The sequence below is a fragment of the Leptinotarsa decemlineata genome, unplaced genomic scaffold (genome assembly GCF_025532065.1).
Source record: "Leptinotarsa decemlineata unplaced genomic scaffold, Ldec_3_MD MMD2_tig00000199_RagTag_RagTag, whole genome shotgun sequence".
NCBI classification, from domain to species: Eukaryota; Metazoa; Arthropoda; class Insecta; order Coleoptera; family Chrysomelidae; genus Leptinotarsa; species Leptinotarsa decemlineata.
In genome coordinates, this window is record NW_027412544.1 from 18,704,806 (window position 1) to 18,719,151 (window position 14,346).

At 33.1% G+C, this 14,346-nt stretch overlaps 1 protein-coding gene across 1 annotated transcript in view; it reads left to right on the plus strand.

Annotated features, from left to right (window-relative positions):
• The window catches only part of LOC111512242 (amidophosphoribosyltransferase), a 45,698-nt gene extending 33,507 nt beyond the window's left edge, over positions 1-12,191 (plus strand). Inside the window, exons 6-8 of the mRNA XM_074173121.1 lie at positions 3,915-4,020; positions 4,082-4,318; positions 11,885-12,191. Coding sequence (XP_074029222.1) covers positions 3,915-4,020; positions 4,082-4,318; positions 11,885-12,048 — 507 coding nt within the window. The 3' untranslated portion in view covers positions 12,049-12,191. The remainder of the gene's footprint in view (positions 1-3,914; positions 4,021-4,081; positions 4,319-11,884) is intronic.
• The last annotated feature ends 2,155 nt before the right edge of the window (positions 12,192-14,346 follow it).

The following is a 14,346-nucleotide window of genomic DNA, read 5'->3' on the forward strand; positions in this document are numbered from 1 at the left end:
CCTTTGTGATTGATTTTTCTGTGCCATTTATACTTATCAGCTTTGAGATTATATTTGGTGATAGAAATGAATTATTGTCCACCATGATCAGAAATGCCAGGATCTGATATTCCCGTAATACACTCACTATCGTTTAAGTTGGTAATAATGTTATCTCTACAGAAAGAGCATTTGTAGTTCGTTCTTGTAGGAATAGTTATTTTGGGTTTCAGACCAAAAGATTCAATGGTGTTTATCCAAGATGTACAGACAGGACTTTTTTTTATTTATGTTAATGTTGAAATCACCTGTTAGGATAATTGGCTATTAACAAAGTTAAAAGTTCTTCAATTTTATTGAAGAATAAGTCATATTCTTTCGACAGTGAGGATCTATAAATTGTTATGAGTGTTCATGTTTGTTAATTCAATTCCACAAAATTTTGCCTGTTGTTCAATACAGAAATCATTCAAGAACCTCTTACCTTTCCGAAAGTCAAACCTTTCAAAAGCTATATTCCTAGGCCAAAGGTGAGGATCATAGATTGCTTGAAGGTTTTCTGGGTTTACTCCCACCATGAAGGACTGATTATTGACGCGGGCATCAGCAAAGTCCAGCTCGAACCGACAGGGCTACAAGAGGAAGTCTGTCTTCTGAAATATGCTATTCTGGGTAACAGATATAACGAGACTGAAATCAACTGAGCCTGACGATCCATACACGGTAGAACTGTAGCGAACGGCCAATGGAATACATTTTTTTATCCCACATAAGCAGTGTGATGGACCGAATTGGAAGGGTCCCTGACAAACATGGAGTTAGGGCCATTTTAAAGCCCACATCAACAACATTAGAGAATAGATTCAGGTCAGCAAAACACCCAAGGGATCCATTGAGTATCCCAGGAGTATACCGAATATCGTGTAGTTGTGGTACGTTCTAAATTGGAACCACAAAAAGAAGCATTATTAAAACACGCTTAACTGAGCATAAAAGAAGTGGCCGCTATGACCAAACAGATAATCGGCAGTAGCATAACACGCTCTCTCAGAAGGCAGCCATGACATTCTCTTTGAACGCACGCATATTCTTGATTAAAACCAGATGGTACTATCCGAGTCTATTCAGAGAGGCCATAGAAATACATAAACTCAAAAATAATTTCAATTATAAGGAAGAGTAAACATCAACAAGACATGGATACCAGCCCTTCATAACACGAAGATTCTCCCAATAATTGAAGAAGGCTGGACCATTTAGGTACAAAAGCAGTCGGCTGGTCGACACCTAGTCCCATTATGAGCACATCGGCAGCAAGATCGTTTTCAGTTTGGGCATCGAAGCAAATTACATCACTTTGACCGTTGCCGCATCCTTTTGATAATGTATGCCGCAGTAGCAGATGAAACGTCAGGAATAAAAATCTGTAGATCACGGCTAATAAAACCAGAAAAATCCAACAAGTTATTAGACACCGGCCCTGAAAACCTACACACCATGAATGAACTCAAAAACTTAGCCACGCTGAAAACAGTATCACAACATAAATAAGTTTGATGATCTCCATAAACTGAAAAACTACCGAACATAATTTCTTAGGGTTTGTGTATAATTCATTACCTTCTGTGCCTGGCCTTGGACTTCAATGTTTATTCAGCTGAGAGAATTTCCAAAGTAATAAAAAACTTTTTGTCTCATTGTTCTCTTCTAAATGAAGGTTATATTCTCTGGGAATGTGAAAGCCATCGATATTATGTACTTATCATAAACTCATTAGAGTAAATAGGGGTTATTAACATGCAAGAGATTCTGGAAAATATTTGTTGGACAATTGATTTATCAGTTATTTACTGCAAAATATTATTTGTAAGGGGAATTCCAGAGATTAAGTACATTATTCAAATTTCAAGGTTTGTATATCCGTTTATGTCAGAATCCTTGTTATTATAAATCAAACTGAACAATAGCTTTTTATCGGTGTTGTATCCACAGTCAAAGAATTTTCTTTTACGGTACGATGTGCAACATGATATAGAGATTAGAAATTGAATTGACTTGCTTGATTTTAATAAAAAAATATGTAAACCTAACCTTACCTACTCACAATTTTTCCATTATAATGAAATCAATAGAACATAAATGATGGATGGTCTAAAATATAATTAACACTTGTTACTGTTTTTTTTGTTATGTAACCTTTCACAAAGTTAAATCAATAAGAAATCTGCTGTAATAAAGGGCAATGAGTACTAAAGGGCCTACAGATTTCCTACAGATTGAAAAAATCAATAAAAAAATAAAAATTCATACTTAGCTATCTTTAGTGATCGACGTTTTGGAAAACCTTTTTTTTCTGTTTTCAAAACCTGAAAGTCACTTTAAATCTTTCGCCTCAAATTGTCAGAAAATTTAATTCTTCTGGCATACATAATGTCTACATGATGTCTACTGAATGTTTTCTGAGAATTCCGTTGAGGTTCATTTTTCTGTTTTCAATCTAACTTCTTAGTAATGGCAACCAAGTACGATCCATTTATACAGAGCTGTTTGAAATACACTTGTTACCTGCTAAAAGAATGTATGCGAATTGTTTGAGTTTTCTAATTTTTTCGTCAGTTTTTTTGGTGATAATTTTTGTTTCACTCCATTCTAAAGCGTGATCACCCAAAAAACAGTAAGAAGTATTAAGTCTTCAATCATCCACAAAAAAATGTCTTTCAGAGAATATAATCGACACGTACTCAACAAAGACTAGCTAGAGTTTAGTTCAATTTATAAAAAAGAAATCCGCCAATTATTAAATTCTACTTCATATAAGTGACAGGATAATAATAATAATAATAATAGTAATAATAATAATAATATAGCAGATTTTGGCATAAAGGAATACAGAACCTTGAAATTTTTAGATTTTTCAGATTGTGGGAGGTGAAAAAACCTAAAAAATGTTGAGTTATTATTTATTTATTTCATACAATATTCTATACATATTTACAAATATGTACTTACATAATATAATTTATGAATCCTTATAAAAAAAGTTAAAAACAGAACTGTCAGTTAGCTAAGAAATGTCGAATTATCGAAAAATATGAAATATTTGTTGAACTATCTGCAAAAGTTTAAAAACTCAGATTACTTATTCCAAAAACGTTTGACTGAAATTTATTCGACTAGATTTTTTGACAATTATTGTTAGGTTGAACGAAATTAAAAATATATTTTAATATTCAAGAATCCTTTCTCCTCTCAAAACCTATCATATCTTCTACAAATCTGGATATGCCCCTCTCTTGTATATGTGATATACTGATATTTTTCGTTTATTTCTATTTTTCAAAAGTATTTATCATTTCTCGTGGAATTCTGGAATAGAACTGAGACTTTTGAAAAAGTTTTTTTATTCAATATTAAATAATTTATCGACAAATATGGATTGAAAACAAATCATCTGCATTAACTAGGTATAGGTACTTTGCTGATATTTGGTGATTGAGTTAGCGAGCTTAGTTATTGGAGAAAAGGTTATTTTTCTATTTCAACGTTATTTTTCTATTGAACCCTTGAGGAAATAAGAAATGAGAGGCAACCCTGTTTTTTTAATAACAATCCTCCATTCAAATTTTCTTGAACAAAAAAATTCTGTTGTATTTTATTTGAATCAATGTTTTTCTCTTTAAAATTAAATAAAAAGTATGTTCTTGTAATAAATATTTTTTATTATTTGTACGGGTAAATCAACTTTTCTCATTAAATTTTTGTTGGACTTCCAATGTGTTTTGAAAATTGAAGTAACTAAATATACCTACGGAGTATGGGACTTCATCAGCTTTGGGTATTTTGAGTAAAATCAATTCAAGATTAAAATGTAAGAGTTTGTTTTAATTCATATGGCTGAAGAAAATGGTTTAAATTGGTTCACTTTCATTTTTCAGAGTGGCATCAGATTTGCCGAAGTTCTTTGCAAAAACAGATATGTTGGCAGATCTTTCATACAACCGAGTAACCGTTTAAGACAATTAAGTGTTGCAAAAAAATTTGGTAATATCTATAATATGTCTAGAAACATAAAAAATGTTATATTTATTTATATTTATTGCAGGTGCCTTAGCAGGTAACGTAAAAGGAAAAAAAGTCATATTGATTGATGATTCTATTGTTCGTGGAAATACCATCGGACCTATCATAAAGTTACTCAAAAATGCAGGAGCCAGAGAAGTCCACATAAGAGTAGCCAGTCCACCTCTTCGGTACCCTTGTTACATGGGAATCAATATTCCAACAAGAGAAGAACTAATTGCCAATAAACTAACTCCACGAGAGTTGGCTATTAAAGTTGGTGAGTTAATGTATATTGGAACAGAAATGTAACTCAAAGCATTTTATTGTTTTTGTGTGTGGGTATCTGTGTATGATATTCTTTTCCAAAATATTGAGTATCTTGAAAATATTTTCATATACTAAATTTTGGATGCATAAAGAAAAAGTGGATATATTTAACTATAAAAATTGACAATCATACAGGGTATGGGTAGTTAATCAGTAGAAAAATTGTGCCGGTCACATGTATTTTACTGTGCTCTGTTCAAGAAGCTTATCGCCTAAAAAATACCATTGATTTTTTTTTCTAAATCAGCTGTGTGGAAAACTGGGGATCTACGTTTCGGGTGAAAAAAAACATGATATGCTTTTCGTGATAAGCACTTCAATAAATTCGTGCCACAATCTACCAAAATAATAATAATAAAAATATCTTTATTCGTCTTGAGAAACACAAGGTTTATAGACATTAATATGATATACATATAACAAATAATATCGAATGAAAAACGTACACTTTTTTTAATAGATTTATTTCTGTATAAACAAAATAAACCGACAAAGAACCCGTATAGTCCATTCAAATAAAGCTATCAGGTATATAGAAAAATCACGTATAGTAATTTTGAGTGGTAGAACCAGTTTATTGTAAAGAAATATTTTAGATCTCCACCAAAGTCTGTGAGTTTACAGCGTAGAGTTCCCAAATCGCTTAGTCAATTCGATATAGGGGAACCATGCAATACGGATATATATGATTTACTGAAAAATGTGATTTATCGAAATGAACAATTAAAAACGGAAATACTCCAAATTGAAACCAGTTAATCTGATATTCGGTATCTTAGAAGAATAGGAAGAAATTATTGTGGATGTTGACAAAATGATTTAGACTTTCACGGCTGAGGTTTTCAGTGTCATTGCTTTCCGAGTTTGAGAGCCGTGGATTTTTGGAATTTCTTCCTGACGTTTCGCTGGCGCGAGTGGCTAGCTTCTTCAAAGGTTTAGCCATCATGGCTTGCTGTCCGATGACTACCTTTTAGGCTTCGTAAAGCGTATTTATGCCTTGTCAGGTAATCAGTTGTATTTGTATCTGTATTTGTACCTGCATTTGTACCTGTATTCGTACCTGCACTTGAACCTGGAACATTAACAATCTTGCTGCCTGTTGTCATAGACAAAAGAGACCCATTATCAGCAGCAGGGGTCTATTGCATTTCGTACACTTGTGGGAAGGTATATATCGGATCCACCAAATGATCCATGGGAACAAGACTAAAAGAGCATAAAAGAAACTGCAGACTAGGCCAAACAGACTAGTTAGCTGTGGCAGAACACGCACTGTGTGAAGGAGACTACAGAATTTTGTTTGAAAACACAGAACTAATTGCCCCCAACCAGGGATACCATAGCCGACTGGTACGGGAGGTAATAGAGATCCACAAATACACGGATAATTTTAACAGAAAAGAAGAATCGGTGAACCTCAATCAAATATGGAACCCCATTTTAAGGAATTCGAGAATAACGAACAGGACAACAGGCAGCAAGATTGTTAATGTTCCAGGTTCAAGTGCAGGTACGAATACAGGTACAAATGCAGGTACAAATACAGGCACAGGTACAACTGATTACATAAATACGCTTTACGAAGCCTAAAAGGTAGTCATCGGACAGCAAGCCATAATGGTTAAACCTCTGAAGAAGCTCGCCACTCGCGCCAGCGAAACTTCAGGAAGAAATTCCAAAAATCCACGGCTTTCAAACTCGAAAAGCAATGACACTATTGTGGATGTTGTAACTAACCTCTGCAACAATAGGAAACAAGTAAAATAATAATGAAAGGCCAATTCTTCTGGAACTCTCAAGGAGTTTGAAAAAAAAAAACAATAAATAGTCGGGGAAGAGAAAAATCTAAAGAGGAGTAGAATTAGAATCACACGCGAGTCAAGCCCAGATGATAGGGATAAACAAAAAATCATGATAATTTGATCATGTACAAACAACACTGGAGAAAAGAGCAAACATTAAAAATATCACAATTTATTACAATAATATTAGATCCATCATCATCCATCATCAAAATGTGAAAGTTATGTTGAATGCCTTCGAAGAAAAATTTGTCTAAAACATGGATAATATAATCGGTGACTTATCATTACATGAATTAAATGGGTACCATTTTCTTCATAATGAAGGAGATATTAACCAAAACAATGGTCTAGTAATTCAATCAAACGCTATCCAAATTACTGCTACACCATGAGAAATATCGGGTTGTTCAAAACAATAGAAATAGTAATTGAAAGTGTTTGAGAGTTTCATGGTATCCAGTTAAGAATGTAAGTGCCTTTTTCTATAAACTCCTACTCGGTTTTTTTGAATTACATTGCTCTGATTACATATAATTTTATATGTGGGTATTTCTAATAAGGTGAAACTAGATAGATCCTAGTATCTGTTAGTACAATTACTTCAAAGTTCTATAATGACTTTGAGCAAAATTTTCAATTCATCTATATTCTTCAATATACTTCTTTTATGCATTCCGTGACATTATTTGTGAAATGAGTATTTATCATGACTGGTTCAAATTCTTTTATACTTATATGTATACATTCACTCCAGAACGAATGATTGAACGAACAAACACATTTTCGTTACTTCATTCAAACCATGATCTTAATGTATTTACCTATGTCTGGTAACAACGAAACCATTGAAAGAAATTTTTAATTTGGATCGAAGGAATACATAGCCGATATTTCTAACTGAAAAACAATTGAAAGCCTATTTAGGTTAAACCAAAAATTAACCCAAGTGAAGAATTTCAAAGAGACCCCTGTATATTTTTTCATACCATTTGATAGAATATATAATTATTTTCAACGATGAAACACTATCGTCATCTATAGAAATATTATTGAACAACTTGATGTAGGGAGGAACAAAAGACGATGTTTGCTCAGTTTTCAAATAAAAATTCAAAAACTGAAAATGTTCATCAATTCACGTACTATTTTTTGTAATGCTATTTTTTACTTCTTTTGTCTCAATAATTTCGATAGGAAGTGAATTTTTTGAAAGTGCATTTTCATCCATATTCCTAACATGCGCTTGTGACAAAATATTTGCGGCAATTTACTCAAAAGTCAATAGAAAGATCCATGAAATCATGTGTATAAAAAATAAAACATTCTCATTAGAAAATAACTTTTGAAAAATTTGTGTTTCCATTAACCAGCTGTCACAGGCTGAACGACAAGCAGTGAAAATCGAACGTCCGAACCTAAGAGTACACAACTACCAAGAGGCGAATGCTTTGTCGGAACCTTTGATGTTCGTTGTACAAGATATTCAGAGGAAATACGTCACAGCATTGACAGAGATACCTACTAATTGATACAGTGAGAAAAAAGCACAGGCAGTCATTCAGATTTGTATACTACCTACGCACTACACTAAGATAAATAACATTGTTGATTAATATCCGTTTTCGTTATGATACTTGTTTGATGGACTGAATTGTTGACAAACTTTTACTATTGAATTTTGTAGATGTAATTTTTATTCAAATTCACTAATATTTCATCAGAAAACTTTCACTTTGATACAAAATCTTTATGATTTTATTTATGGGATTCAAGTTTCTAAATTATAACACGAAGTAAATGGATTCAGACACAAGTATTTTTTTTAAATTATTTTTGTTTTGATCAGTTTTTCCGGAAACCACATCAGAAATGCTATGAATTTGGTTGAAATGGCTACAATTAATTGGTAAACAAAATATCAAACAACAAATAAAATTGAATTGGCCTAAAAACATTTTTTGATTTTAGTTTTTCAAGCAAGTACATATATCAGAGGAACTTGAGTATTATATGAAGTTTGATGAAATTCAATATCTTTTTGTCTGATTAGAAATACTGTAGCCATTCGTCTAGTGTATTCATTGCCAAGTAGTCTAGCCTCATTGATGATAGGCTGAAAAACACTCAAATGATGCTTCACCATTTTATTAGTTATAATTAATAAAGTAGCTTATTATTTATAATATAATTATAAGGTGATTGTCGACCAACACTAAAGAATGAAGCTGAACTTCATTAAAGGTCGGCCGGTGGTTTAGCGGTCTACGTCGTATATCCGATTAGGCTATTTAATTGCTATTATTTCTGACCGGGATATTATAAGCTTATATCGTCTTAGTTACGCTATCAATAAAGAGGGTCATAACTCCCTTGGGACATTATAGATTTTATAATTCCCTCTACCTTTCACAAGTAAAAATAAATAGAAATGAAAACTGAACCATATTTTATTTATTCACGTCATTACAAATAATAAATGTACAATTTTGAAATGTTCCCTGAAAATTACTTCCGCCACTGGAAACAATTTCTTCTTTTGTATGGCTGGAGCTTCTGTTCACTACAGTCGAGGTACCTGCCACTTCTGATGACAAAGTAGACAACATACGCGCCGTTTTATTTCTCAATTCGATGCTATCCTCCAAATACCCCTCCGCCACCGTGGAACTTTTCCAACCTCCGTGTCTTTTTAAGTTAGTCATAGTTGCTCCTGCATTGGCTAGAGCAGTAGCAGAAGTGCGACGAAGGCAATGTCCCGTATAGGAAGATGAGTTGGGCAATCCTAAATACATTGCGATTTTGCTGGGGATTTTCCCAAACATGTTTTTTCCAATTGGCTGAGATGTACATTTATTTTGTCGGAAACTCAAAAAAAATCGTTCAATACTTTTAGGACGCAAAGACATATAAAGTCTTAATAAAGGCAAAGCGGAGAACTCTTTTTCATCCACAACTGTAAATTTCTTCGATACACCAGTTTTACTTTCCGGTACGTTCACTACCATAACGGAATCCCGGTCCTCTATATCCGATATCTTCATATTCAAAAGTTCCTGACTTCTGCATCCTCCAAAATAACCCATAATCAAAACAACCTATAACAAAAAATGGAAATAAATACACACAAAAAGGAAAATAAGAAAAAAATTACGTTATGCAATAAATGAATATCATTAGGAGCGTCCTTTAGGAATCTGATAACATCTTTAGGAGATAAAACAGCAGACTTTTTCGGCTTATAACTCTTACTCTTCCGTTTCAAAAAAGCCTGTAGTTCATTGAACTTGGTGATATCTCGTTTCTCATGTATAGTCACCATCGATTTTAGCATTGACCATTTAGTCCATAAAGAATTCGGACTATACGTTTCTGACTGAAACGAATAAACACAATTACTACCAAATCTACCGAAAAACATAGAAAATTCCTTACCAGTTCTTGAAAATATGCCAGAAATACAGTTTCAGTGACATCTTTTGGCATAACATTTTTCCGTGTCAGCCAGTCCAGATATATCTTGTATTCTTTTTGGTATACGGCTTCACTTTTCGATGGAATTAATGATTCTCTTGCTTGTTCAGCTTTTTTCAAAATATCCTCCATTATATTTGGGGTAGAAAACACGTTTTCACCGCAAACACAGCTTGATAACAAAGTTCTGTTTATAAACAAGTAACAAAGCAACAACCTAGAAACAAGAAAACTCTACTATAATCAACGGTACCTGATTCAAATATACCGGGAAGGTAATGAATTGGTACATTTTTCCGTTTCAAAAATGAACAAAATTTTATTGAAATCGGTCAGAAATAAAATTATCTATGTACCACGGGAATTAATGAGCCTTAATAACCTCAGGCAATTGCTGTCCCTCGGGCCAGAGGCCCTCGGGACGCAAACTTTGCCATCGGTAATTAAGGCCCTCCTAATTCCCTTGATACCTACATAAATAACTATTTCGAACCGGAAAACGAAATCAATTATAGGAATATAAGTGTATTATTATAGTACGGGCGTAGAAAAAAAAATCAAATTGTAAATTCGTTAAATGATTGAAAAAAAAACAACATATTCCTTATATGATTTGTTTATTCATTTATTTGTAACAAGGCCATCCAACAGATAGAAATCCAATGGCAAGACGGCACTAATGAAATAAGAAATTATTTGGGAAATTAGAAGTTGACTGTATACATAACTTTAGTACAGCATTCTCTGCAATTTCTGGGATTACGTTGACTACATTATTTTCGCATGAACCTGTTACACATACCTACAATTTCCATTTCAAGAATTTTGGCTCAGATAATATCTGGCGTATAATCAATTTACGGTAAATACCAGAAATCAATCAAGAATTGGAAACCCTGCGATACATTCTTAGGACAGGAAGTATAGATTGATATTAACAGAAATACTAATTGTTTCGCGCATGCGCACTGAAAATTTATATCTCGAAAAACGCTCTTTTTCGCCTCTTGGTAGTTGAGTACTCTTTCGTCCGAACCACCGTTTCACGTGACAGTCGATTGAATGAGTGGAACAGACCACTACGCCAACCCAACCAGCTACTGTCCTGCGATAGGAATTAAGAGAATGAATGCATAGCATTCCTTAAGGGTTTTGCATACATAATGAGCTGAAGCCTAATGGCGCCCTCTGTGTCCAAATTCACTAGAGGTAAAATAGCTCCCCAAGAAATGGGGACTCATTCGAAGGCATCATCCTATAGAGGTTATTTCTGACACTCATCAAGGCCCTTCTAAGTGGATATAATAACTGTTGCTAAGAGAACCTAGTAGCAACTTTCAGTTCGATTTTTTTTTATTTGAAAGGATTATCTCAAATACCAATTCGGTGCATCAGCAGACAAATAGTCCCTTATCGAAACCACTAAAACAAGTCCAAACAAGTTTTTTTCCGAGCAACGATTTTTATTCCTATTAAGTTTGGAATTTGTACTTACATCCTTTTTAGTCATTGGAAGGAAGCACTGGAACCCTAAACTTGTGACCTCCAATCAAAGCATCAATAACATTTTGGAAATTGTGGATTCCGAAACATCTCTTCGTAGAATTTAAAAGAAAATAGGTTTCAAATGGAGAAGTACTGAAAATAATAGAAGAATTCCAATACAGAAAATGGTCATTAGAGCATTGAGAATCAAGTATTTACAAAAAATAAATTATTTTCGTAGCCAACAGCGACCAATTGTGTTTCTTGATGAAATATACCTTCATAGTGGACCTACATCTTCTAAGAGCTGGACGGATGAATCAGCCGAAGGGTTATTTAAAAATATTGTGAAGGGACCAAGACTCATTATTATCCATGCAGGAGGTGGCATGGGCTTTATACCTAATTGTCAGCTTATATTTAAATCAAGCATAACATCAGGGGATTATCATTCAGAAATGAATTCTGAATATTATGGTAAATGGTTACAAGAAAAGTTAATCCCAAATTTACCTGTTAATTCGGTAGTTGTGAGCGATAAAGCAAAAAATGTACAGGTTTCTATTCAAAATTGAGTTTATTTCCAGTTGAGCCAAAATAGGTTGATTTTTTATCAGAAATATCGGCTCTAAAGAACTATACATACGTTCCGAATTTTAAATTTGTTACGCCAGAAACACCCAAATGGCGCCGTAAACAATGATTTCGTTGTCACCCTGTATAATATCACATCTTTTTCATATTAATTATTTCAGGAGCGGACAGTTTGGAATATTTGAGCTTGGAAGGGCTAATAAAAGCAGTTAGATCCGACATAAAAACGAAAAATGCTCACAGCAATGTAGGGCATTGTACAGCTTGCCTCTCTGGTATCTATCCAGGCGGCGTCCCCAATACTAATTCTGACTATGACTGGTGATTTTAGAGAAGACTGTTGATAAAGGAAAAATTCAATTCGTTGATATGAATTATACACTATATGTACTATACACTACTATGTATTCCTTTCAAAATATTCGAATTGTAATATTGATATATTTATATAAAAGTTATAGAACTTGACCCAAAGTCTAAATTAGATGTGAATGAATAGAAGAGGTTTTTTGTATGAAAGTGAATAATTATAAAATTATTGCAGAGCGCTTTCGACTTTCGACATCATCAGTGTTCACCTGAAAGTAAGTGATCTAATTGAAGAGAAAGTTTTGTGGAAATTGAAATTTGCAAATTTTTCTGAGGTTAGGAAATTATGAAAATTGTTTATGATTAGGTACTTACTTGTCAGGCAACAGGAAGTATTAAAAACGAGTACGAAGTATTATTTGAAAGAAGGGCAACTTGAGACAGAATGTGTCAAGTGTCATGTTGAAAATAATCGTACCAACTTTAGGAGTGATCTATTATGGATTTAAAAAATATTTTGTTATGGAGAAGCCAGAATAGATTAAAATATTTTAATAATAAATTTTAAATTGTAATTATTTCAATAATTCATAATCCTTTTATGAAGGGGAAGGAAATCTCTGTTTAAGTTTACTTGAGTATTCAAGCAGTGATCATTATTGGAAAGTTCTTTGGAAATCCCTAGCTCTTCAAACAAGTCGAGTCTGAGGAAATTTTTATTATCAATATTATGTAAAATTTTGGAATTTCTATTGGGGCTAAAGTTATGATTGTGAAAGTCAATGTGGCCAAATATCAGTTTTTCGTATAGTATATCTCTGATAAAAAATTGTATAAAATATTGAAATATTTCATATAAATGAAAAAATACAGGGTGTTCTATTTGAAAAAATTGAATTATGTCTGTTTGAAAATGAATGAAACTTGACCGGTTTTAGCGAGCACCCTATATATTGTTTCCGAAAGTTGAGATTCCAGTAATCATCATAATGATGTTGACTAACTATTCCTGAAAAATCCATTTAATTGCTATAGATATGCGGGTAGCGAATTGAAAAAATATTGTCTGCAAAATAGGTTTATCTGGAATAAATTAGCAATGCCGCAATGGAAATTCGATAGCAAAAATTCCTTATAGACAAAAAAATGGAATCAAATGACGTATTCATATACTGGGTGTTCTATTTAAAAAATATAATTTTAGTTGGCCACGCTCGACTGAATCACCCTGTATGCGAGAAAATAATTTGAAAATATAGTATTTATTGATATGACTGTTCGAAAAAATGTTTTCTCTGATAGCGATGGACCGAGGGAATCTTGTATAGAAGGTGTAACTATGAACCCTCCAGGCCCCATGATAATTTTTTCAGAAGCAAGGAGTTTCTTGCTTCCACATTCAGTTTAGAATTATTTGAATAGGTGATGGGTATTTGTTTATTCGAATAAGAATTGAAATGTTCTTCACCATAATTCAATTTCATTTAATTTCTCTTTAAAACATACTCATTTGTTTTACTTCATCTGAGTCGAAAATCTCAATAAGAAGTGTTGATTTTTTAAACTTTGCCATTGAGGTGTACCCTTTATGCTATAAAAAAAAATTAAGGAAGTTATTTGACAAAGCAAACATAAAACGTTTCAAAATCATTGCAATCAAGACATGCTACCTATGGCGAGGACGAAAGGGTCGAATAATTGTCCCAAGATAGCTTCATGATTCCAATCTATACCGGTTGACATTTTTTTTCTGGGGTAAATCTGAACGGAGGCATATATAGTTCTTCGGATCCGATTTTTCTACCAATAAAACAATTTGAAATCGATATCGATTCGACTGAAGAATAATTCAAAAATTTCAATCTAAATCCTGTATATTTTTTAAGATCATTTGATAAAATTCAATTTTCAAGAATTTACGCTATGATGCCATCTATGAAAATAGTATCAGAAGATTTGATGAAGGGAGAAACAAAAGACAGTTTATTAAACTTTCAAAGAAAATTTGAGAATCGAAACTTTTTTCACCAGTAGAACAGCTATGGAGAATTTGGGGAGGAAGTGGGTTATCAGTGTTTTTTCATCGTGTTACAGTCGGCGTTATCGCTGTTTGAAAGACTCGAGCGCGCTTGGAATGATATGAGAACAATAATAATTGGATATACAGGGTGTGTGCAGCGTTAAAGAAAAAATATGGCTGCTAACGTAAAAGAGAAAAACATGGTTGCCATGATGTTATACAGGGTGTGCAACGTTAAAGAAAAAACATGGCGATTGCTTATCGAAAATTCATAAGGTATACAGGGTGTTGTTT